This window comes from Tamandua tetradactyla, chromosome 15 (assembly GCF_023851605.1).
Source record: "Tamandua tetradactyla isolate mTamTet1 chromosome 15, mTamTet1.pri, whole genome shotgun sequence".
Taxonomy (NCBI): domain Eukaryota; kingdom Metazoa; phylum Chordata; class Mammalia; order Pilosa; family Myrmecophagidae; genus Tamandua; species Tamandua tetradactyla.
The window spans coordinates 58,177,778-58,205,021 of NC_135341.1; the positions used below are offsets into that span (position 1 = coordinate 58,177,778).

General features: G+C 36.2%; 1 protein-coding gene across 13 annotated transcripts in view; it reads right to left on the reverse strand.

Moving 5' to 3' along the window:
* Positions 1-27,244, reverse strand: part of RBMS3 (RNA binding motif single stranded interacting protein 3) — a 705,592-nt gene that overhangs the window by 27,449 nt on the left and 650,899 nt on the right. For 11 of the 13 annotated variants that reach the window (XM_077129934.1, XM_077129932.1, XM_077129938.1 and 8 more), the window contains one exon: positions 23,232-23,279. The exons of the other annotated variants lie outside the window; for them this stretch is intronic. In XM_077129934.1, coding sequence (XP_076986049.1) covers positions 23,232-23,279 — 48 coding nt within the window. The remainder of the gene's footprint in view (positions 1-23,231; positions 23,280-27,244) is intronic. 13 annotated transcript variants of the gene reach the window in all.

The window sequence follows — 27,244 nt, forward strand, 5'->3', positions numbered from 1 at the left end:
TTAAGCAAAAAAAAAGAGTAGAATTGAATACAACTGACTCAAAAGGGCTGAAAAGTGGCCCCAAATCTTAATATCTCCCTTCCATTCAAAACATAATAAAAAGTTCAATTACTGAAAAAAGCATATAAAAAGAAGCTCTAAAAGAAGCTCTAAAAAGAAGCTCTAAAAGAAGCTCTAAAAAGGGCGGGCCGCGGTGGCTCAGCGGGCAAAGTGCTTGCCTGCTATGCCGGAGGACCTCGGTTCGATTCCCGGCCCCAGCCCATGTAACAAAAACGGAGAAACAGAATACAATAAAACAAGAAAATGTTTAAAAATGTTTCCCTTTCTTCCTTCCTTCCTTCCTTCTCTCTGTCTTTCCTTTAAAAAAAAAAAAAAAAAAAAAGAAGCTCTAAAAATAAACAAAGCTAATGAATTAAAAATAAATCATCAGGAAGATCAAAAAGGCACATTTGAGGGTGGTGGCATAGAAGTAGGGTAGCGAAAGTTATACAGAAAGAAAAAAGCAATACAGATATCACATTACTCTTAATATTTATCTCCTGCTTTTCCTTGGCTAGGTCCCACCTACTTCATTTGCACTTGACTTCTTTACCCTAGAAATTTTTAGTTTCTGTTTAAGGTCTGGGGACACTCCTTCACTATCTCATAGGCTAATGTGCAAACTGTCCTCCAAAAATACTAATTACAGATTTTTCTAGAGTTTTGGTCTTTTTCTGTTTCTTTTGCCCAATGCAGTTGTACTTCCCATATATTATTCAAAAACCTTTACTGAGAGCCAACCATGATTAAGATGCTATGAGTCTATAGTGACAAATATAAACTAATCTTCTCCTTAATGAATTTTATATACACTGAGGGAAAATAACGTGTTTGAGTTAAAAAGTTTCCAGAAGTCTTATCAAAAGATGTTAATACAACAAGAAGAGAAATTTTGAAAAGAGGGCTCAATGAATAATCTGTGATGGAAGGTCAAAAGTAAAAAATCAATCAGAAGTAAAAATAAGTACAGATTCTAGAAAAGAGGACATGAAGAATGGCCCAATAGGGCAGGTTCAGTGAATATTTTAATGCCTTTCCTTTTCTGCTTAGCATCCACTTCCCATTCTGAATGGCAACCCATATTTCCTTTGGGAATCCTTTTGTCCCCCTTTTCCACTCTGGTGATTTGGACATGATTTGACACCATCCCAGTAAGTGTTTATCAGTCCCTTGTTCACAGTGACTCATTCAAAAATGGGTGGAAAAAATTCTGCCAGAACCCATGAGACTTGAGCAGATGTTTGCTGGGGCTTCTGGGCAAGGAAAATATTCTCTTTCTTTTGTGGGGGCTTCTGAAAATGACCCTCTCTCCTTCCTTGCATGGGGTAGACATGATAGGGCATCACTGTGATGGCCACATCTGATGCCCTGGGTTTGTGAGATGTGAAGCTGTAGAATATGAAGATGACATGGCAAAGAAGTATATAAAGTAAACAGGTCATTGGGGCATCCTTTGAGCCAGCTCTCCCTATGGCTTTTCAGGTACATGAATCAAGCTATTTCTTTTTTAATTAAACCATCTTGAGTTGGTTTCTTGTGGTTAGGAAGGTCACATGTAGATGGAAGGAAAATCAGGCAAGAGAAAATGTGTTTAAAAAATATATACAATATTATCAGCTCTGATAGAATTGGCTGAAAAAACAAAACAAAATTATCAGACCGGGGACAACAGGCCTCTTGTCTTGCCTATTAGACATTTGATTCTCTCTTGTCCTGTAAATAGAGCACAGTTGTTTAGTTGAAATGGCTGTCCATTTACAATATTTATCCAAATCCAATTTTCCTAATTACTTTAAATATGGCAACTCAAGAATTCTTTATAAATAAAACAATTTTTTATACTGCTTAAGAAATCTATATGAAGAACAACTGCCAGCACTTTCCAGTTTTATCTCTGATTAAAATGTGGAAACAACCTTTTTAAGTGTCTGAAATTCTGACACTAGAGTTAAATTTTAACACATTTGGAAAATAATATTCTACCACATATTTGGTTCCCTAGAAGAAGCTGGACAAATCATGAGAAAAGGGTGTAAATCAATTTTGATGAAGAAAAGAAGGAACTGCAAGACTATGGTTGATTGGATAGGTCCCAGATTATAAATTTCCATGAAAAAGTTTTCAGAAAAGCCCGGGAGAGGAGAATTTAAAATTGAGAAGAAGTGCAATAGAAAGGGGATATTGGACAGTCCTAACCAATTTGTTTGTACTGATCCTACAGATGTTACTGAATACTAGGTCTAATGTGACTCGGCACCATCAAACCACTGAACTTTCTTATCTAATTTGATTTCCCATACTGATCTAGTCTTAGTGAATGTTTGGTTTCTCCTGGTCCCTTCAATCTGACTTTTTTATTTTGTTAATTTTGAGAAACTGACTTTTCTAAACTAACTCATTTGATGCTTGTAATACCAATACCTTATTTCTATCACACACTATGTAAAATTTCTTAACTCTTATGATAAAGTCAACTAGTTACCCTAAATATCTAGGACTATGTGACTATGTAGCAACCTCTGGATGTAACCAGGTCTTTCAAAAATTGCAAGAAGATGCTGATTAAAAGAAGATCCCTTTTAATCAGGTTTTTTTTTTTTTTTTGGCATGGGCAGGCACTCGGAATCGAACCTGGGTTTCCGGCATGGCAGGCGAGAACTCTGCCTGCTGAGCCACCATGGCCTACCCCCTTTTAATCAGTATTTTTCAGATTATATTTCTTAGAAGAAATGTTCCAAGGGAACACTAGAAAAAGTGTTGCACTTGTATAAAAATATCTGTGTAAACAGATTTGAAAAATGATGGAATAAACCAAAGTTAAGCAGGCATTGCATTTCTGTTTTCCTTGGAAGAGTTGGGTTCCTTTCTCTCTCTTTATACCTTCCTTTTTTACATCCACTTTTTCCCTCCCCTGCAGGACTTCTCAGAGTCTTCAATACCAAATATTTATTATGAATCTCTAAGAAGACAAACACAGTTTGATACATTTCCCAAACATACTGGACCTTAGAACTTTCATTTTTGTAAGTACAACATTAACATGACAAGAGATAGGAGGAGTATTCTCTGGGACCCTGGTTTCCAAATGTGACTTTACCTTGGGATTACCTGAGAAGCTTTAACAAAATACTGACACCTACATCCCACCCAAAGATACTATGGTTTAATTGGTTTGGCTCCCTGGTGATTCTAATATGCTACAGATTTGAGAGCTGCTACCCTAGGTTGACTGGGAAATGATGTGTATAGATGTTCCCCACAGAAATCAATATTTAATATAAATGAACACAAGATTAACTAAGGTTAGGTAATGAATTTGTGTTGAGTACTCTAAATTTCCATCAAAATTCCTCCAAGGAATTTTATTTTACATTAAGAATTGGGAAGTAAAACAGAAAAAAAAGTAATATTCCCCAATGGAACTGAAAAAAATGTGAAAGAAATGGGAGAAAACTAAATACATACATAATAATATTTCCTTCCCATTTCATGTAGGATTCTTTCTATGGGTATGGCAAAAGCAAAGAAAAAGAACTGCAGTTGTCCTCACTAACAATGAGACACAGTGAATCTGTAGATAATGAAGGTCAAAATGTGTGTGATACAGGGGACTCAGTTGAGGGCTATGACTCTAGTTCCATATATTTTAGAAATATAAGCAATGCATAATCAGGAATAGATTCTGCCAGTTACAAAAAGAGCCTTAATATATAGATACAGTACAATCCTCTTAGCTGTTATTGATACCAGTCAAAAAAATAAAAAGGGTCAATTTAGATTCTGTCCTAATTATTGGAGGCTCAAAGGAATATGGTAGGGAGGCAGATACTTGGCAAGGTGTGACTGCTTTAATGGTGTGTGTGTGTGTGTGTGTGTGTGTGTATGAGTTTTAGCCCTTTCTAAATATAGAAAATTAACTCATGACATCAGTACAACTTGCCTGAAGTAAACATGGAAAAAGCAGACCAAAAGGACTTCTCCACACCTATGAATTACTGCAGTTATACTTGTAAAGAGTTGTATTCCCTCCTCTCCATATTAAAAGATAGGACTGTGCTTTCATTCTGGTTTTGAGTCTCTATATTTCTTAAAGGATCTTGATAAAAAGCATCCCATAAGTGGATACATTCACTTTGCCAATGTGTTAATTCATTTGATTTCATTTTCCTTGGAGTTCCTAAATATATCATTTTAGGCCATGAATTTTGATAGTTTTAATTGAGGGTACTGTATATAATCAAACAAGAGATTTATCTATTTCTCCCAAGGAACCCAATATATTCATGTTCCAACTTAAATCATGTTCTGTTACTCTGTTTTTAAAGCTCATGCAAATGAAAAGAAACAGTACCAGAAATATATATAATAGAAATCTGGAACAAAGGAAAGGATTTGAATAATTGTTGATAATTTATATTCTGCTTTCATTTCATCATTAGTTTAATCCCTTACTATTGCCTTAATTATTTCACCTTCTCCCAGTCACACATATGTCTGAAGTTGGCTGATTGATGCAAGAGCTGTGGCTTTTGAATTAAGTATATATCAGAATCACGTGGAAGGCCTATTAAGCAGAAATTGTTGGGCCTACCCTTAGATTTGGATTCAGTAGGTCTGGGGTCAGGCCTGAGAATTTATATTTCTAACAAGTTATACGGAGATGTTTATGCTGCTGGTCCAGGATCACATTTAGAGAACCACTAGTTTAGAGAATTGAATATGATAAGTCGGATAACTGAGTATCTTATTATGACTTTCTAATATCTCATCTAACTTTCACAGTATATCTCTGTTATATATGATCATTATCATCATATACAGATTAGATGGAGGCTCCAGAAAATCTGCACAGAGAGTACATGGAAGAGATGGGATATAAATGTCGATCTTCCTTGAAGCTTAACTTCATTTCTTTACTACACGCTGACTTCCTGACATGGGGGATGGGGGTGGATGTGGGTGGGTGGGGATGGGGTAAGAGGAAATGGCATATGTCTGTTGAGCTGTCAAGTTCTCAAGTTTTCTCATTCTGTCTGGTCACTAAATACTGGATTAGAATGAGAAACAGGTAGTGAAGGGAGCCCCCAAAGAAATGAACACAAATGATATACTTTCTCATGCTTTCTTTAACAAGTATGCATTAGTTACATTTCTTGGTGGATACTCGTTTTCTTATAAAAATTAGCTATTATAGAAAAATATCTATGAAACTGATGACTTTGCTTTGGCTGAGTGGTTGCATTCCACTCTTGGTGAGATTCCCAAGGAAAGTGTCTTAAGATGTAGGCCCAATATAAGTGTATGCACTTTAGCATCAGATGGAATTAGTTCTTAAAATGAACTTGAAATCTAAATGGCTTGGGTGAAAAATACCAATGTCAGTGGTACTTCATAAGGTACAGACACCTTATGAAGTGTAAACTAAGGGCAAAACAATTCAGTTGAGTTTAGGCAACCTAAAGAAACCCTGAAAACCTACCTGAACTAGCCAAGTTTAAGAGCACCGGTCAAACATAATTTCTGCAGGAATGAAAATAACAGTGGCATTCTATCTGCACAAATGCTAAAAAGAATAAAAGTTAATACAAGTCCTTGATGGAATGACTGCTTATTTTACATTTATATTCAGTTTTTTTTAATCAAGAAAAGTCAGAGGAAATACACATCTCTTTGAAAATAAGGAATTCAAGAAACTAAAATCCAAAGACAGTAACAACCAAAAAAGAATGGCTTTCAAAGACTAATTGATATTTTTTATCCCTATGAGTTCTATTAATTTGCAAGAATGTTCAATGTCATTTAGAAAACATTAGTTAAATTCCTTATGGACTGTCAGGATAAATTAGGACAAAACAAAATGAGAACGAGAGAGAGGGAGAGAGCTTCAATTTTTCTGCTGGATTAAAGGGTGCCTTGTTTGATCATGGCTGAAAATCCTATTTAAGGGAAACCAGCCCTATAGCCACTGGCTGGCTGGCTGCCTTTCTTCAGTAATCTCTCAATATAACTCAATATAATAGTGTATCACTAATGGATTGTGTACGGTGCTTTTCCATTTCATCGATGAAAAAGAGCTAAAGGCCATTATTTGTTCTAATTACCATTCATGATTGCAATGGGTGAGGCACCTGGATATGTGTCTTCCAGTGAATCTGTGAAAGGCATGAGCTACAAGATTGAAGAATTCATTAAAAAATGAGTAAGAAATGCTATGTCATTAGGGTCAGTGTGTGTTTGCAGTGGTGTGTGCATGTGAGTGACCTGGGCAATAATAAAATGGATTCAAAACCACTTTCAGAAGTTAATTTTGGGGAAGCAACTCTAAGGATGTTAGTAAGATACATGAACATGAATGCCATCTAGGGAAAACAATCAACAATATGAAACCTTTCAAGTCAAGAGGCATTGCTGAGGACAGACACATTTCTAAGAGTTGGACACATTATAAGTTTCCACCAATATTTTAAATTATTTCATGTCCATCCTCTCCCCCAAATTCTTCTTTCTCTAAATCCTTTCACTTTCTCTACCACTTTCTTGTTCATGAGTTGTTTTTTTTAATCTATCTGATTAAAAAAACGTCATGTACTTAATTGTTGGTTCACATTTCCAAGCTTCTTGGGAATTCTTAATCTTTTCCCTCTTGCTATTTTAATATATACAGATTATGGTTAAGAGTATACAGAATGCACATCTAGAAAATCAGCAATCTCACATATAGGCGTCATTTGTCTAATCAGCAAATATTTATCAAATACTTACCAAGGTCCAAATAGTGCTGGGTAATAGGGGAATAAGACAAATATGGAGTATCTATTCTGAACGAATTTATAGTTTACTCTAAACTGGGAGAAAGATAATTAAACAGAAAATGATGACTCAGTGTGTTAAATGTTATGCTGGGGATACTCCTAGAGACATAAGGGATTAAGAAAAAATGACAATTCTGAGATAAGACAGAAGGGTGAGGAAGGGTCCAAAGGAGAAGAAAGCATCTGAGATAAGTCCTGCAAAAGAAGCTGGCATTAACAAGTTGAAGAGTGGAAGAAAAAGCACTCTAGGAAGAGGAACTGCTCATATTAATTATATTCTCATTTATGTCAAAACCCTGGGGACATGGCTCATCCTGGGAATGGAAAGCAGTTCATTATGCCCAGAGCATAGAATTAGTAAGAGATGAGTCTGGAGAAGGAGGCATCAGAATCATGAAGGGCATTTTAGTGCTGGCTAAGGAGAGATGATTACATCTTGAAAGTTGTGGAAAGCAGGTCATGTTTTTGAAAGATGACTCCAGTGGCTGTAGAGAGAATGGACTGGGAAGGGGTAGACTTGAGTCAGCAAGCCCTGTTAGATGGCTGTCATGCTAATCCTGCTAAAGGATGACAGTTACCCAGAGTAAATTGGGAGGCAGAAGGCCTAAATTTTAGAGCTTTTAGCAAAAATTCAGAGATCTGATTAGCCTACTATTGCCTCTATATTTTTTCTTCCACATTAACATAGAATAAAAGCCATTGCTGACATCTTTAATTGAGGGTGAGCTCTTACTCAAAGACTTTTACTTTCATCAAAAATTTGAGCTTTACAGGTGGTACAATGGTGGCTCAGTGGCAGAATTCTCGCCTGCCATGCTGGGGACCTGGGTTTGATTCCCAGAGCCTGCCCATGCCAAAAAAAAAAAAAAAACATTGAGCTTTATTACTATAAGAGATAAAATAACACAGTCCTTGACCTCCAAACTTCAGGAACTAATAATCTACAGGTGGAGTGTAGGGGTAGTGAGGTACACAACAGTATCTATAGTATCTGGCAGAAATAGGTACTAACAGAGGACTTTGAGAGTTTCAAAAAAAGTGTAATCACATCTAGGTGTGAAAATGCAAGAGATTCATGAGATAGTCTTTAGAAATGGGTACGATCTGAACAGCACTGTAGATATGGCAAGGAAGAAATTCTAGGTAGAGGATCAGCAGGCAAGAAAGTGCACAAGTGCCGGTGGCTAAACATACCCACAAATAACTGTGACCAGTGAAAGTATAAGATTATCAAGAGGACAATAAGAAAAGCAATCGGAATAGTAACTTGAGAATTATACTGTAGCAGGCCTGGAACACAGGGCTGATGAGTCTCTCAAGTTTTGTACCTTTTGAGTTGTGGCTCTTGACTGGGAAAATAATATATTAGGGGTCTCCATTTATAGAATGTGATTTATTTAATTACAGCCCATCTTGGCTCCCCAAAAGGACTTAAGGCAGCTCCAAAGTTGTATAAAATATGGTAACATTAACTAAGTGAGAAAAATGAGGCTGAAGGAAAGAAAGATGAAGTCAACAGGGAGGCAAGTAAAATAAATGTCATTAAAATTTTATCCGAGTTAGGCAGCAATGAATTATTTAGTTTCACTGTGTCCATTAGGTAAGAATATAAACCACATACGTAGAAGACTTATTCCCAATATGGAGGCAAGACAGACATTTCTTCCATGAGCCTAAACGGAGCAGACACCAGGTAGTCTAATGAACAACAGCCTAATGTAAGCAAAGCAAGTTACCAAGGCTAGTTATTATAGTGCCCTTCAAACATAAGTGAATGGCATTGTGCCAATGCATGCTTCAGGAAAAGCTATTTGTCAGGGGGCCAGTGGAATGTAGTCATTCAGGTAAGGCAGATTTCAAAAGCTTAATCCAGGGATATAATTCAGAATAACCAAGGAGAATGAACATATGTATAATATTCAAAATATTCCTCCAAAAATATTATTTCTCTTAGCCGTACTTCTGTACAGCAGTGACTCTGGAACTGCTATACTTTTTTGACAAGCATTGGAAGGCAGCTTTTTTTTTTTTCCACTGCTGGTTGTATCTGGTGCTATATGTTTTTTGGGGAGGGTGAGGGAGGGGGAGTGCATAGGCCTGGAATCGAAAGTACAATGTGTTTTAACAACCATCTCAACTTGGCTTTGGATAGATAAGCTCAAATGGAAGAAGCTAAGAATAATTTAATGTAAATTGTTAAAAATAATTTATATCTACTCCTGTAATGGAGGTGAGCTGCAGGCAGGATAGGATTCTTCTCAGAAAAGATCTAGGTCAGCTTTCACACAGAGAGCAGTAAGCAATTGATGTACTCTGTTTCTACTGTGTGACATAGTTTCTATGCCCACCTCATTTTAGAACAATTTCTCTAAACTATCCACAGCTTTGAGTAGCTTAGCATTTCTGGTATATTCTAGTTGCAAGTTTGAGGGTTACTATTATATGTATTTAAAATATATTGTGGAAGTAGAATTTGCAAGAAAAAGGAAGATTGCATATGGGGTAGAGTGAGCCAAAATGTCTCTGAGGTTTTAAGCTTAATTGGTTGGAAGAAAAAGGATTCTTCAATTATAAAAGAGATTGACTATCTTACTTCAAGTGCAGCTAAATATTAAAATATATGGTTCTCACTGTAAAATAAGTGATGGGCTCCAAGTTCCTGTCAGGGACTGTAACAATCTCAAACTTAGAGTTATGTATAATTTTCAAAATCTTGGCTTGGATAAGTAATATTTATTGTAGTTTGCTTGAATTCTAGGGAAGTCTGCAGAAGAAACTGGATTGGGAGGGAAGATTAAGAGACTCATGTTGTGAATATGAAGTCTGAACTTCTACAGGGCCACCGAAGGGTGGTAGGACTGGAAGGAGAACATCTGGGAGGTATTTGGAATAACTGGCATGGAAATCAAAGGACAAGATCATCTTTATATGACAGTTAAAACTGAGGAAGCAAATAATTTCACTGAGGGAAAGAACGGAATAAAGCAAAGTGACCCTAAGACCAGTCCCTTGAGAAACTTGAGAGAAAGGAACTGAACATTTCATTGGACAGAGGAAAAGCCACCAGGGGGTAAGTATATGCTGAAGAAGGTGAGTACGGAATAGATGGTAATTGACGGTGTGAGACTCTGTCCCCCTGAAAAGGTTAAGGCAGTTGAAATCAAGAACACAGAAGGAAGGGTTAACATTGTCAACAAAAGAGAGCCAGGGTATGATGAAAATTAGGAGGATAAAAAGAAAGGAAGAATGAAGACATGGTCATTTGAAGTAAAGTCAGGGATTAGATCAAACGTGGCATCCATCTTTTCATAAAGTAGGAGGTAGCCATTTCCTGAGCATAAATGGCAGAACTTGTATTTGGAACTTGAGAAGGTAAAAAAATTTAAAACAGCTACTGTGATGAATCAGAAGGATGATTAAAAGTAACATCAACATGACTGAAGGTCCAGCTGAGCTTATATTCAATTTGTTGAGGATGGAGAACCTTCCTTAGAGGATGATTGTGATAATCAAATGTGACAAAAAAATCCAGATAAAGCACTTTGACAAACACCAAGAATGTAATGTGTATGTATCTTTGTGTTTGTAAATTCATCTTGAATGCCAACTGCTTTCCACATACACTCATTGCAACTGATGAATGAAACTCTGTTTTGGCCAATCTCATGTTTGCACTGACATCTTCTCCAAGTCATTCAATGTGTTATTTTATTATTGCCAGAGAACACTATAATTGTCTTCAAGATAAGGAAACATTTATGGAAATCTTTGGGATGTTTAGTTAGCCTGGAAGCTATTAATTTCCAAAGATTATTGGTAATAATCATATGAGGCTTACTCCATGACTGGTGATAAAAGGAACAAGGATACTCTACAAACCTGAAAACAATTAAACATCTTCCACTTTTGTCTGAGTGACTACTGCTTATTTACCAATGATAACTCAAGCATGGCTTTTTCCCTTCTGCCTCCTAGATAACACCCACTCATCGAATTGCCCCTACTTCCTGACAGTATGCAACACAGAACAAACCTTTGCTCCCTTCAGCCTTTCCCAAAATCACATTGCACAAACTCAAATCCTACAAAACTCTCCAAACTTCTTTTGACATGCTCTATAGTTCACCTGGGGTTCATTCTCTCTTGTTGCAAACAGCTAATGAACCCAAATTTGTTTGAATGTTGGTCCCTGATCTTCTTTGGCCAATAGGTATTAATTTCCCAGAAGAAGAATATCAAAATCTTTTTCTACCACACTTCATATTTGATTTGCTAAAGTAACTGCTTAGTTATGAATGAAATTTACATCTCCCAAATCTAGAGTTCTACGCTACCCCTGAGCCTCTTCAGCAGACTGCTGGAATCAGAGCCAATATATAATGTAATTAAATTCATGCCTGAGAGAGGCCTGCAACCTGTCGCTCTGAAACCAACTTGGTTTTGCTGCCAACTGATACATGTCCATTTTATGTAAATCAGGGGGCACCATTGGTTTAACATCTTATCAACTTTTGGTTTTCTATTTTTAAGGAAAATTTATGTGACGTCACTAGAATTTTGATATATGTTATCAGGGCCAGTTAGCTGATAGCTTTTTTTCTATATGCTGTATGGCAGGTTCACATTTCATTATTTTTCCATGTGAATATCCTGTTATTGTAGGACCATTAGTTGATTTTGTTTATTTATTTGTTTACTTTTGCTTGTTTTTTATTGGTGGGGGAGAAGCACATGGACAGGAACTGAACCTGGGTCACTGGCATGGCTGGCGAGAACCCTGCCTGCTGAGCCACCGTGGCCTGCGCTGCTTGATAGCTTTTTGTGTATTTATTTTTTTTACATGGGCAGGCACCGGAAATCTAACCCGGGTCCTCGGGCACAGCAGGCAAGCATTCTTACCTGCTGAGCCACCGTGGCCCGCCCCCGATAGCTTTTTAATCAATATTTTATCAAAGCTAAATCATAGGGAATGTGCCAAAGTGCATGGTGCAAATTAAAAAAAGGACAGGCCTGATAAGAACGAATGAACTGTTTGTAATATATTTCACATGATCAAAATGAGTAAAATTTAGTGGTGAAAAGGAGGAAGAATAAGTACTATCTTGGGTACAAGTGAACTTGGAAGTGATGTTGGCTTGATTTTGGTAGGTATCAATATTTGTGACCTACAGCTTGGGGAAACAATTTATCTCCAATAGTAGGAGATTAATTTTAGGAAGAAAATTGGAAAAACCCCAACATATAATAATACATTACTGTGGATGTAAGGCTTAATTTCAATACATAATTAAAGGCTATTATATGCGATCTCAATTTCAAATGTATCAATTCTGCAAACCACATGGGTCTAGAAGCCTTACGTTAAAAAAACTTGGATGTTTAGGGGGTTTAAGTTGCTCTGAGTGCTACTTGCAAAGAACAGAATGTATCATTTGAAATGTGAATTTAATATGAAAAATGGTTAAAATATCAGTCAATTTGTTGTGGACATGCTGATATTCTGGTGGGTGGATAATAGCTTCAAGGAAAGTTTAGCAATGACTTGAGATTACACAGAATCCCTTCAAAATTCTATGCCATTTCTATAAAGAGATATAATGTTTCTTTGAATTCCACATTTCAAGGTGTTACAGTGTTGAGATGTGATGAACGGCATTCATCATGGGAAATTAAAAGGGGGCAGTTTTGGGGGTCACCACCAGTACCACTACCTCTAACATGATCAGCACAACTGTCATCACCATCAAACATCATCTCCTCTTTTCATCTTCAATTTAAAAAGTCGTATTTTCCTTATATATAGATATCTCCTGAGATTGGCATAGATTCAAAGATTGTGCTATTAAAATTTTAGTTAATGATATAAACTCAAAGCAACATTTCAAAATTTTAGAAAATAGAAATTAAAAACATATGATTATAAGTTTCTTCTCATGCACATGTTTTAGGGCTCAATCATAATGAGTTTTCAGTTTTGTTCTCTTTTTCACTGTACAAAATAAATACCATTTTTCATTTTGTTATTAAAGCTAATATATTTATTATATTTATTGAGTCAATTTATTATAATAGTTCAGCCAATAAGGATGATATGTAATGAGCTTCCTTAACATTTCTTCTATTTCTAGATATTGGCCTTGGAAACTGTTATTTTAAAATAACAGTTTACTTTGGTTCAGTCAATCTACAGTGGCAAATATAAGGTTAATGATAACTTCAAAAATTCCTAATATACTTCCCTGAATGAGGGAAAAAGGAAGAAGAAAGGATACCTCAATTATTTAATATCTATTATGAGTCAGGCACTGTACTGGGTACTTCAGACATAACATCTCAATCAATTTTCATATTATTATATATGCAAAATGAGGTGCTATTACATTATTATCATGCTTCAGAAGAGAAAAAATAAGCTTCAGAAAATTTAACCAACTTCTCAGTGTTAAGTAACTATTAAATAACATGCCCAGCAATTTAAAAGCTATTTCTATTTATTATATCATACTTTTTCCTATTTAGAGTTGCATGCATGTTAATGAATAAGAACAGTGTCTGCTGGTGAATTTTTAGATAAGATTGACACCATCTCTCATTTACTCTTTCCATCGAGGCTTTATGGCATACAAATTTCCCTTGGTCATAAGCATTTCTTCACTTATTATTATTTTTTTTCCTATTGGAGCTAGAGCCTTGTACTTCCAAGTTGACTTGCAAAGCCTTTACAAAATTAATCACCCAATTAAAAAGCATAATTAAAAACACCAGCCAATGAACAAACAGTTGCCAGGCACAGAGAGAACATGCTATTGGGAATCTCTAGAATGTAGTCATCTAGCTCCAACTTTCCTGACAAGGCTGAAGGGGAACTGGATTAAGTTATGTATTTTACATTGTCAGTTAAAAAAAGGATACCCATTTGTCTGGAGGGAGATACTTGCCAATGCACTGAACTCAAGGAGCAATTTATCATTTCCTCCTTTATGTAAGAGACATTGGGTAAAATAATGGACAATTTGTTCCACTGTGGTGATTCAAAAGAGCCAGTAATGTTGTTTAAATGCATATGTCAAGCATCATCCCTTTAAGAAAGGAGAGGTTAAAATAGTAAATCTTAACTCAGAGAAGGCATTTCTGGAGGGACGTTCAATCATACGGTTCAGGTGTTCTGCCTTCTGATAAACTAATTTAACATAGAGTCTAGAGAAATATTAACACATCTGTCAGGCAATGTCTCTCCAGTATCAGATGTCTCAAACATGCCTTTGGCAAATGCTGGATTGCAGTCAATTCACGGCTGGATTTTCTGACAGGAATCTCAAGTGCCCACTGTACTGCTGATTATAAAGAGACACAAGTTGCTTTCACTACTAGAAGTGCTGACATATGCCACACAACTAGCTTAATTGAAAATCTTCTGTTGTTTGGAAAGTGCTTTCTTCCTATGTTGTCTATTCTGCATGCTCTGCCCTTCTGTAGATGACTGAGGTTCTAATGACACAGTTTGCTGCTGCCGTGGTGTTGTGCAAGTCCACTGCTGCCATGTGTTGAAGGATTCTTCCACAAAGAGACAGCCTCGTTAGGTTTGGGATGCTGCTGTTCTGTTTGATGTGCATGCTGCACATTGGAGGGGTAGTCAGATCTCCAGCCATTCCAGGCCTGGCCCATGCAATGTTTAGTCCTTAGACATGACCAGGAAAGCTTCCCTCCACTTCTAGAGCACAAAGCAGAATTCAGGACTCAGAGAAGAAGTCACCCAAGGCAAAATAGGAAAGTTAGTACTGCAGATATTAAGACTGACTTCAATGACACGAATCAACAAGAGGAGCAAGAAAACCAGTGCAGAGGATGTGACAAAGATGCAAATTTATTTTTACTACAAATCCACTGGGATTATGTATTTCTTATCTTTTCTCTAAATTGCTAAGCATGCAGAATTCTAAAGGCTGACGAGATGATATTAAACAGAATGTAGATTTGATGCTCCTGGTTGATGCTCTCCAATTGTTGGTATACATAAATAAGTCTCAGAAGACCAATAAAGGATAAGAATATGAAAAATATGAAGTACTGCCAGTGTTTTGATAGTTTAATACTATAATCAATAGAATTATAACATTAAGAAATTTTGGTAATGTCAACCTCTAACTCAGTCTCTCGCACCTTTGCCTTTCTGACATTCCATCTACCTTTGAGGTAAAGAAAAGCATGAAGATGCTAATTCTAAAGGAAAGACACTTCATGTTTACTCCTGAGAAAAACAGAAAATAATCTGGAATATTTACAAAAGCGAATTGGTTAGAGCGGAGCTTGGCAAACTATAACCCACAGGCCAAATGCAGCTCATCGGCTGTTTTGGTAAATTAAGTTTTATTGGAACACAGCCACACTCTTTCATTCACAGTCTGTGGCTGCTTTCACACTGTAATTGTAGCGAAGAGAAGTTGTAATATAGACTGGGCAGCTGGCAAAGCCTAAAATCTTTCCCATCCGGACTTTTACTGAAAATGCCTGCCTACTGTGCATTAGAAGATAAAAGGATATGATGTTGCTCTCCCTTAACCCTTCCCCCTAAAAACAGCTAGGCTAAATAACAGTGAGGATTATAAATCAGAAAGGTCTATTTGCTAAAGCAAATAGATTATTTGAAGAGAGTTATAAAATTGTGGTCTCCAGGAAAGATCTTTAAGACTTTGCTTGAATAATTTAGTGAGCAATACAAATGCCCCAGAAGGCAAAAAATTTGTCCACTCACAAACAAAGGTCATGTGAAAAATCCCTCTCTGCAGACTATTCAGATTCTGTCACATACTGTGCTTTGTGACAGTTCTTTATAATCCTGTTCTCTGCTTTTAGATTCAACATTCTTTGAGGGCAAGGAATACATCTACTGTTCTAGCCCAGATTCCTTGCAGCACTGAAGGAGCTCAATAAATATTACTTGAATAAATGAATGAATGAATGATCGGTAGAGCAAACTTTCCCTAATTATAATTCATTCAAAGAGGAAAAAGATCAATTAATCATTATATTTAAAGAAATGCAGTTTTGTAATCAAAGTAGCTGCATAGTATTTGAGCAAAGACATGAAATTGATTTTCATGCATGGCCTGTGGGAACATTTATGACTCTGTGTCAGGTCTTTTAGAGTATATACAATTTAATGGCTAATTATTACTAGTTAAAGATACTAATGGAACTGGTTTTTAATTAAGAGATGGAAATCATTTGTAATTAGCCCATGGTATCCATGCAAATAAATCTTGCTTAGGGCATGAAAAATGGTTCTGCTCTCTGAAGTGGCTTTAACATATCCCACTATACGAGATAGGTTTATAAAGTAATTCTCACCCAAGAAGGGGCATTATGATAGATTGGCTTCAACCAACATCACTGGCTTGAAATTAATGAGACTTTCCAATGTAAACTCAGTTTTTGACTAGCTAAACAATGTGGGAAAAAAACAAACTGTATACTATTTTTAACAGTAAATTTTGCCTTAATACAAGCCAAGTGCCTCTGTGAATTTCTTCTATTCTTAGAGCATAACTGCCTGGCTAGAAACCTGGCATTTAAGGGCTTCTCTGACTCTTAAGTGAAATTACATTGTGATTTATTTACATTTTTTTTCTGTGAAAACTCATTGTTAATTTGTACTGATAGCATTTACTGTTTTCAACCTATTTTAGCTGGTATAGAAAAGATATGGCAGAGAATTAATGTTTGTTTCAGAGCTTCTATGGTTCCCTTCAAAATTTCTCTTTGGCCCCATTCTTGATTTTTCATTTTTCCCAAACCCACATTCAAATTCTGACCTCTAAGCTTTAGAAAAGCAGGATGGATTTTGGTTCTACTTTTGTTCTCTGTTGATAAGTCTTTTGCTTGATTTCATGGAGACATTCTTCAAGGAAATTAAGCTCGAGGCAAGTAACTGAGATAAAAATTTGACTACAAATATTTCATATGCACTTCATAAAATCCAAACACAATTAGGAAAAAATGGTGTTTTCCTCTTTATATACATATTTTTCTACTAAAATTTGCTCAAATTAGGCAGATCTCTTATGGAGTCATAATTGTTATGGAAAAAGAACACCAAAAAAGAGAACAGGTTCCTAATTTTGGGTGAAAGCATATAGGATGGTGCCAGCTCCTCTGACCCTTTAAAGAATTGTATATGAGGTAGCAAAGAGAGGTGATTCCAATAAAAATGCACTGAAGACTTTGTTTTCTAGACCTTAAGCACTTCTTTTTGGGCATCATGACTGTTGCCTTAGCTCTGTTCTTCCTGAATTACTATTATCCTGAAAAACAAAAAAGTATCCACTATTCAAGAATTTACTTGAGGCTCTTCCTTAAGCCAAGAATTTGATGGACTTATTCTATTTTATTAAAATTCATACTTAAATAATCATGCAATTGAGAAAGTAAAAAGTTTTATCTCTGCACACAAAATTATTTTAAGTCTCATTGGTGCTACACAACCATCCCCCTACCCCAAAAAACTCTGAAAAACACTTTCCTTCTTTTAATCAAATCTATAATCCAAGTGTTCTGGGAAGAACTTGCTTCCTAAAACTTTTGAGAGAAAAAGCCTTCAGTAACTTTACAGCATATTTCAGATATGTGCTCTATCACCCATTCACTATATTTGGGACATTCTCTCTGATGATTTGTCCACATCTTTTTAACAGCAAAAATCAAACAAAAATCCCTAACCCAAACATACCAAAACACCCCACTTAAATAGCAGCTTCTAAATTTTTACAGCTAGACTTGTCCCTTTCACAAAGTCACTTTCCCTCCTGCTCCCATGACCTGGACTTTTTCAAGAAATAGTTCAATAATCCCCAATTTTAAATCCAAGTATTCCACTTCTGAGCTGTATCTCTCTACATTTTATGGAGAACTCAAGTCTCTCTTGTGTCTGCTTTCTTCTTATTTCCCATTCCCCACTTCATTCTTTTCTTGTCCCACTTCATCCTGAAAAATGACAGTCTGTCATTCAATTGTTCACTTGTCAAGATCATCAATGCATGTTGCACTTCTTCTCAGCCCATTCAGTGGAAACTTAACCTAGAATTAATCTACTTGTCTGCCTTAGCTCATCAGCACTACTGTGGGAAATCAAATATCCTCACAGATTGGTATTCCAGACATCCATACTCTGTTGCTCCAATGGAACCCCGGCACTTCCCTCAAACCTTCTCTGTTTTGTTAGTGGTCTTTCTAACTCCACAGTTAGAAATCTCCACTCTCCTTAAGTCTCTTACCGTGCCATCTCCTGCTTACTCTCAAAATAAGATGCCACTTACAAGGCAAATATAAGAAGCAAACAGCAATTATCATAAGGGAAATCCTTTGACTTCCTACCACTGCATTTACAAACTGACATGCACATACAACAGCCTTTCCTGCCATCATCCCACGCTTCTGGAAGAGATGTCTGGCTTTCTCAACAATCTTTGTTCTACCAGTCATCCCCTTATGAATTATATCTTCAATCTCTAGAGCTCTCTCCTGGCTTCTTCCCAGAAATATCTTTAAAAAATTAATCTACAGATCAACCAGCCCTTCCATTCATTTTTTGTTGTCATCTTCTCTGTATCTTGTCAAAGTCAAATTTGTTGAGTTCCTACACTTGCCATGTCTATTTCTTTATAGGATATTTACTGACTTTGTCCTTCCCTTTAGAATTTTCTCATCAAATTCACAAGTGACTATTGTATAACTCAATCCAATGGCCGCTTTTCAGGACTCATCTTATTGTCAGGCCTCTCTTTTGAAATGCTTTCATCTGTTTGGTTTATTTGAAACCATATACTCTTGGTTTACCTTCTATATCTACAGTTGTTCTTTATCAATCTATATTTTGGCTTTCTGCTCATACTTTATTTCCAAGGTTCTACCTACTTCCTTTCACTCTAAGTACATTCTCTGGGTGACATGATATAATTGTGTGCAATAACTTCAAAATCCATCTCTGGCTAAGAGCTGTCTTCTAAGTTCCAAGCATATACATCCAAATATTTACTGCACATCTTCATTTGGATGCCTCATAGACATCTCAAATTCAACATGTACAGCACTGAACTTGGCCTGTCTCCTGCCAAATATGATCCTCCTTCCTGTGGTTCAGATTCTAGCAAATGGTACCTTGGACCACTGAGAACTTAAGAGCTACCATTATCTCTTCTCTCTCCTACTCTGTCAATCAATTGCCAAGTCTTGCATATTTTCCCTCCTTACTTTTTCACAAATCTGCCAACTTCTCTCCATTCTAATTTCCACAGCTTTCATGCCAGCTACCATGGTTTCTTGCCTGACTCTTGAGTTCTGGTTCCTTTTTCTATTTTTCTATCTTTCCAATGCATTCTCTATTCTATAGCCAGAGATCATGTCACTCTTCAAATTAATCCCCTTTAATGGATTTCAGTTGCCATCAAGATAGAGCATAAGTTACCATATCTGGTGATATCAATCCAGTTTATTACTATGTTCCCTGTCTTTCTATATGTATCTGTGCCCCATTGGACCATATATAATTTCCTGAATTTACCAGGCCTTGCTACCCATGAGCCTTTCTACACGCTGCCTCCTTGGTCTGAAACGCTCCTCCAATTATTTTTTTATTTTTAATTTGTGTGTGTGTTTCAATTATTTTCTACTTGGCTAATTTTTTTTTTGGCTTTCTTTTTTATTATTAATTAATGGAAAAAAAGAAAAAAAAGAAATCAACCCAACATTTAGAAATCATACCATTCGCGCTGCCTGACTTTAAGGCATATTATGAAGCCACAGTGGTCAAAACAGCATGGTATTGGCATAAAGATAGATATATCGACCAATGGAATCGAATAGAGTGCTCAGATATAGACCCTCTCATCTATGGACATTTGATCTTTGATAAGACAGTCAAGCCAACTCACCTGGGACAGAACAGTCTCTTCAATAAATGGTGCCTAGAGAACTGGATATCCATATGCAAAAGAATGAAAGAAGACCCATATCTCACACCCTATACAAAAGTTAACTCAAAATGGATCAAAGATCTAAACATTAGGTCTAAGACCATAAAACAGTTAGAGGAAAATGTTGGGAGATATCTTATGAACCTTACAATTGGAGGCGGTTTTATGGACCTTAAACCTAAAGCAAGAGCACTGAAGAAGGAAATAAATAAATGGGAGCTCCTTGGCTAATTTTTATGTGTACTTGTGTCTCTGTTTAGAGGTTTCTTCCATTGGACTATTTCTCTGACCCCACGACTATATATTAGTTGTTCTTCCTTTGTACCACCATAGCACCTTAGAACAACAATGATTAGTATAGTTGTGGCTAATAACATTTGAGCACATTATGATAGGCTCTGTTCTAAACAAGTTACATATCTTGACTGACTTAATGCTCACAACAACCTTATGAGGTCTTTATTATTATTATTACCCCACATGAGTTAAACTGAACTACAGAGAAGCTAACTAATTTTCCCCGGACTCTACAACCAATCAGTGACATAGTACATTCTGAAATGAGGCATCTGAATAAAAGTTTACCAACTTGAACAACATGATATTTGTTCATATTGTAACAATTATGAAATTTTTGTAATACTCTGTTCATACCTAACTTCCTAACTAGACTCTAAGTTCTTAGAGGGAAGTTGCATCCTCAGCACCTAGCACAGTGTTTGCCACATAGTATGCTCCTAATAAATAGAAATTGTTCGTAATAAATAAAAGAACAAGGTGACACATGACTCAAAGAAGAAGAGGTCCTTGTCTGAAGTCAGATCTACCCTGACTCAGCCTTGGTGTCTGCCATAGTGACCATTTGCCCTGACAATTTCAAATGACTTGCTGTCATCTAATCACTCCATATTGCTTTCTGCCTCTAAGAACTTGCTCATTCTATCCATCTAATATACCTTTCCATCTATACCCAACTGGAGAACTCCATATTCATTTTTCCAAATCCAGCTCAGAAATTACCTTATTCCTGAGGATTTCCAATCTGTTTTCTAGTTTCTAGTTTCCAGTTCCTCCTACTTTATACATTTAGCATCACAAATAAAAAATAACAAAATTAAATTATATCATGATATATATATCATATACCAAGTCTATTTTCTCATCTTTGTATCCCCAGACTTGAGTACAGTGTCTAGCACTCAGAGGTGTTCAGTAAATGTTTGAAATATTTATTGCATGAAATTGGGTTGAGTTATGGGTCTATAGATTATAAAGGTAGTACCTTAAATCCCAATAAATTATGACAGTTCAGTGTGCTCCTACACTGGGAAAGACTTTATTTCAGTTGTCCAATAGTGTCCTTTTGGGAGATATGAGGAGACATTACAGCATCCTTTCCTATTACAATTTCTTATTGTGGTCAAGGGGTGGACAAAAGGTATATTATTTTTCAAAATCTACTTAAGTCACACCTACCAAGAAATTAACAAACATTTTCAGAAGACAATTCTATTAAAGATAGACCAAAGAACTCTGTGCATACTTACAAGATTCCAAATAACCAATCAAATCTTTCAAGGGGAAAACAACTATAAAGTGCCCCAAATGTGTTATTTTTCAGGTAATCTCCATATTGACCCCTTCCTTTCTATTCCACTGTGGGACCCTAGTGAAATATTCTGATTATATCACATCTAGGCTTTTTAACTATGATTCCTGTTTCTTTTTTTCCCTAAGGGGCACAGAGAACTGCTAGATTAAATTTTTTATTGCACTACTTCAATCAAAAGTAACACAACTTTTGCTGCTCAAGAACTTTGAGTAGCCCCTGCCTTTGAATCAGGTGGAAATTCTTGAGCCTAGATCTGCAGTCAGATATTCTGCATCAATTGATTCTTGTAGAGCCTGATCCATGGCTCCTATAATGATAAATGCTTTTGATGTTTTGATTGCTTTTTACATTGTGTTCTTGAAAGTGAAACCCAGTAGAAGACAAGAAGTTCCAGTTTTGTGCCTTTCATTATTATTAATATTGGTGAATTATCAAGGGTAGATGGCGTACATGTTAAACAAAGTAGATGCTATATATGTTAAGCAAAGTCTCTTCTCAAGGGGTCAATATTCTAAATGAAATAGACACGTTAAAATATGACAGGTAATACACTTAGGAGAAAAAACAAGTGATATTTTAATTAGAAGTAGTTTATAGAGCTATCCAAAAGGACCTAAGTGACTTCACAGCTGAAAGGTAAGTCACTCTTCCTCAAGGGGGACATTATTAATTGAAATTCCAAGTTGAGTATTCGGCAATGAGCATAACTAAACAAGTTCAGAACACATGAGAAAAGGATTACCCTTCAGATACTGGGTCAAGCAAACAGGGTGGCCAAGAACAAGATGTTCTCTACTTGGAATCCACCATCCTGTTGTTAGACTCAACTGCCCATGAGTTCTTTCTATCTATTTCTGGTCTTGGCTGCTTGTTATGCCTCTGATGCCCTTCTTGGTTTGAATTTTATGCCCTTGCCATCTGACACATCAAAGGATAAAAGAATTAAAAGCTCCTTAAGCTGCTGGTATTTTATTTCATTTAAAAAAAAAAATTAACCAAAAGAAAGTATTGCATCTTTTTCCCTTTTTGCAAGAAACCAAAATTCAAAATGTAAAATGGAAGCACAACACAATCTGTGCAATTCAAAATAAAAACCCATCTCTTCAAATACATATATCGTATTATAAACTGTGCCACTAAACTTTGTCAAACAATTTAAATACTGTTAATTAAAATCCTCAGGACGCTCAAGCATGCTCAAATCAACCTCGGCCACTGTGTTGTCAAATGGAACCAATGGCAGCTTCTCTTTCAATATCCAAAATATCACTTTGGGAACCAATTAGAAGTTTTGATTCATTCAACAAACAATTACATTGAGCACCTACTATGTGTCAGACTTAACTATGCTGGGGGCTAAGCAAGCAACATGGGATGATTCTCTGATTTCAGAAGAATTCTGGTCTATAAAGCAGTGCTTCTCAAACTGTTTTTATTAATCCATATCTTCTTTTGATACATACCTTCTCCCACTTCCCAGAAATTCTGACAACGCCTTCTAACACTGAGAATCACTGATATACAGAACATGATCTCTATTTTCTGCATATCCTTGACAGATAAAATGTCTTTGCACTTTTACTTTATATTTCAAAAGCAACATACTTACTGTCCAGACATAGAACCAGAATTGCAATGTTAAATATGCTCTTTTAAACTACATAGAGCCCCCAAACTGAAATTTAAATTCCCTATACCCAACTCTGCTGAGAATCACTGCTTTAAAGAGTTTCAGAGGAAACCAGGCAACCTCCATCTCTCCCCTCCAATCAAGTCTTAAAGGAATTAGAATTTTCCTACCTGACACAACAGCTGGTGGAGTATCATAATCCTGTCTTGGGACTGAATCTTTGAATGAAAAGAGCATGAGAAAGAATGCAATGAAGTACAAAAGAAAATAAAATAGAATCTTAGCTCTAAAACTTGGAAGGGCTCGCTGCATGTCACATGGTGGCCTGACCCCTCTGCCTTCAAGCCGTCAGGGTCCTGTGACCCCTAGTTTACAGCTGATACAAGAGTCCCCATTCGCACCACAACTGCATATGTTGTTAGGACCAACATGGCCTGCTAGGGCAGTTCAGACTGTCCCAGAACATTGTCATCTTCCTCAGCCTGTTATAATTTCAGTCTCTCCCTTGGGGAATCAATGTGAAAATTTTCATCCTCTCTGGCTGACAAAAAGAGTTCCTTCTATAAGGCAGCCCTTCCAGTGGGGACCCAGAGCACAATATGGAGCAAGGTCCTGGAGAACCAAAGAAAGAACTCAAACTTAAAAGAGAACAAATAAGAATTTAGTAAATTCTCATCATCTATTGAGGCTGATGCATTTTGAAGTGTCTTCATTATTATTTGCTCATCTCCAGCTGTGATCCCTGTGGGTCTAGGGTAGGCAGAGCAGAGGGTGCTCTTGGCTAAAGGCAGAGGAGCTTTATCGGCTGGAGGTGTGGAAGCAGAGGTGAACAGTACTGAACCGATTCAACAGAAGATTGTTGTCTTTTTCCAAAGTGTCATAAGCTGTCCCCTGGTGAGTTAACTGTGGATAAGGGACAAGGTATTGTTCACATTCAAATAAACTGTCAAAAATGGTTAACTAGTTGCCCTTGTGTGACTCTAATTGCATTCATATGAACTTGATTTCACTTAAAAACTCGAACCCCCCAATTTTATTTTTCCACCCAGGAGTTTACTTTTGGACTATCACAAATTTCTCAATTTCATCTCCTTGCCACAAAAGGACAATGTTAACCACTCTCTCATGTAAAAAGACAGATTAGGACGCGAACACTGTAAGGCACTTTGACCAGCAAAAAGCACACACTGATCTAGAGATTCAAAGGCAAATACACCACAGACAGGAGTTATTTTGTTTCTTCCAACAGGTACATGAACAAGTAAATTGGTTCTAGTCTCTAAATCTAGAATAAGTGCAATCATTTTGAAAGGATCTCCAAATGTTTTATTAATAGTGATGCTAATTCCTAGCACCTTTTTAAAGTTGCGATCACACACTGCCACTCCAAACAACAACAAAAGTTAATTTTATAAAAGCATCATTTTTTTGATTGTGCCATTGGTCATTTTCCAAGAATATATTTATAACAACTTTTAAAATAATAAAAGCACATCATGCCCATTGTTGAGTACTTACAGCATATAGAAAAGTATAATGATTAAAATCCAAATGATCACTAATCCCATCACCCAGATATGACCACACTTGTTCTATATTTCTTTGTAGCTTTATTTTATTAATACTTTTCATAGTTGTTCTTCTACTCTATACATGCAAATTTATGTCTTGGTTTTTTAATTCGATTTTATAAATAATCCTTTTCCTAATTACATTAAGTTCTTAGAATATAACTTAATTTACATTCTGGTTTATTAATGGATTTATGGATGGTTTATTTAATCATTCTTATTTACAATACAATATAGAGAATACCATGCTAAATATTTTTGAGACATACAGGCTTTTCTTTTCTTATAGAAAATGCCCATAGACTTGCTTCTCAAAATTATAACTGTTTGGTAAATCAGTATAGATCTTTTGGAAGGTTTTAACTGTCTGTCTTACTATCTGATGCTTACACAAATATAGATTCCAATCATTACAACATCAGTGTATGAGACTGCTAATTTGCCTGTATCATCATTTGCAATGTAAATTATTTTGATAAACTTTTCTTATTGGATGGGTACACATGCATTATAATTTTGATTGTTATTTTTTCCTAAGTTCTTTGGCACTGAATTGCCTCCATTGTCAACTATTGTTTCATGTTCTTTGACATTATATTTATTGAGGCTTTTGTATTCTGTGGCTAATTTATTTGAAACTAGAGTCCATTTTTTAAACAACAACCTCTTAAGAACTGTAAATAAGCTATTTCATAATATTAGAGATTACCTCAATGCCTATTAATTGTTTATATTGTAAGACTACTGTCAAAGATCCTTTTATTTTACAAAAACAGACAGTTTTTATAAAACAGTTCCCTTTTTAATCTGTACTCTCCTGCATGCATTTCACTATTTTTATTATTTGGGATGTTTTTCCTTTAAAACTTTTTAGGAAAAATTACCATTTATGATACTATTTCCCGAATCATGAGTCCATTTAACCTCCTTTGTTGCTTTTTATCACACTCAATCTTAATACTTAAATTTATACCTAGTAATGAATATAGATAATCTCTAAGCAAAATGAATAATTCAGGATTTTCACCTGATATCATCAGAATTTTAGAGCAGTCAAGGAAGAACGATGTGACTGAAAAATGCTGGACAACTATGGTAAATAAATAAATGGAGCACAATTATAAGATTATCTTTGCAAATGGCTATGGTTACATCACGAGAAGTCAGTGATGTCACAAATCACCAGTGGCTTTGGAGAACACAAACAGAACTGCAGATAAGAGCCTGCAGAACAAAAACTTTTTATTTCTTTTAACAGATATCAGTGACATTGTAAGCCACCAGTGATCACCAACTAAACAAATGAAAAGGCGATAAGCAACTTGTAAAACAAGATTGGCATGCACTTTGTAGGGTCTCATAGCACAGTAAAATCCCCAGCTGTTTCTGCTGAAGCTTACAAGAGAGTGATAAGATATTATGGATAACAGGGTTTTGCTTCCATTGAGGGAATCCTGGTGACAAAAAATAAACAAAAGCAGAAATAGAAAATTCTTCAAGGTCAGCAGAGCTCTGAAATAAAAACAGTTACACCATTTGCATAAAATTCATTTCTTTTAAGGCCTGCAAATTCTGTCCAGTTTAAAAACAGGTAGAAAATTGAACAATAAACATTACAGGTGACAGTTAGAGAGAAAGATTAATTAAACTATATGGCATCCATTTCAAATTTGAGGTTACCTGGCACCAAATATATTTACTTTTTTTAAGATAAAAAGGTTTTGGATTAATACCATTCTTTTAGCCAGGGATCTTAAAAAAAGCAAAGTGGGACATGGCCTAAGGCCTAAGGATCCCCTTCTAAAAGTAGAAAGTTCTAATCCATCTCCAATTCCCATCAACCCTGGTCATGGGATGGATTATTCACTGGATTTTGCCCTGTTCTGCCCTTGTTGCTGCTCATACCTTGGTCTGCAGAGTTTCAACTGAAAACCTCTGGAAAGTTCCAGGTATTGGAGAGACATGGTCAGAAAATTTTAGATTGATTGGCAGCAGCAACGATGGGGAGGATAGAAGGGAGCAAGCTGAGAATGGAAGTAAGGGGATCAGTTAGGAGTCTATCACAACCAAATGAAGGATGCTAGCTAGGTCCAGGGCAGAGGTTATAGAAATGCAATGAAAAGGATGGATCTGACAAATGCCCATGAGACAAAATTGGTATGACCTGAAAAATAATTCCATCTGGTGGTGAGGGAGAAGGAAAGAGCCTAGATTTGTTGCTAGGTGTATAGTTGGGTCTCTGGATGGTTAGGCGATCAGCTCAAAAGGAAATAGGGAGCAGGAACATTTAAGAGGAAGGAGGTTAGCAGGAGGATGCTTCGGGAAGCTTATGAGATTAGTTTGGGCTGTGCTGATTTTGCAATATCTGAGGGAGATTTACAATGGAGATTTTTAGTGGATATTTGGAGACATGAATCTAAAATTCTAAGATGAGGTTAATGTTGGAGTATTCAGATTAGAAGCCGTCAGCATGAAAGACAGGGATCCAAACCATGAAAGTAGAGAAGATTGCTAGGAGAAATATGTAGAAAGAGAAGTAAGTTAACATTAGAACTCCAGCTTTCAAAAAGTGAGTGAGCCAGAGGAAAAGAAGGAGCCTGTGAGGATAGGAA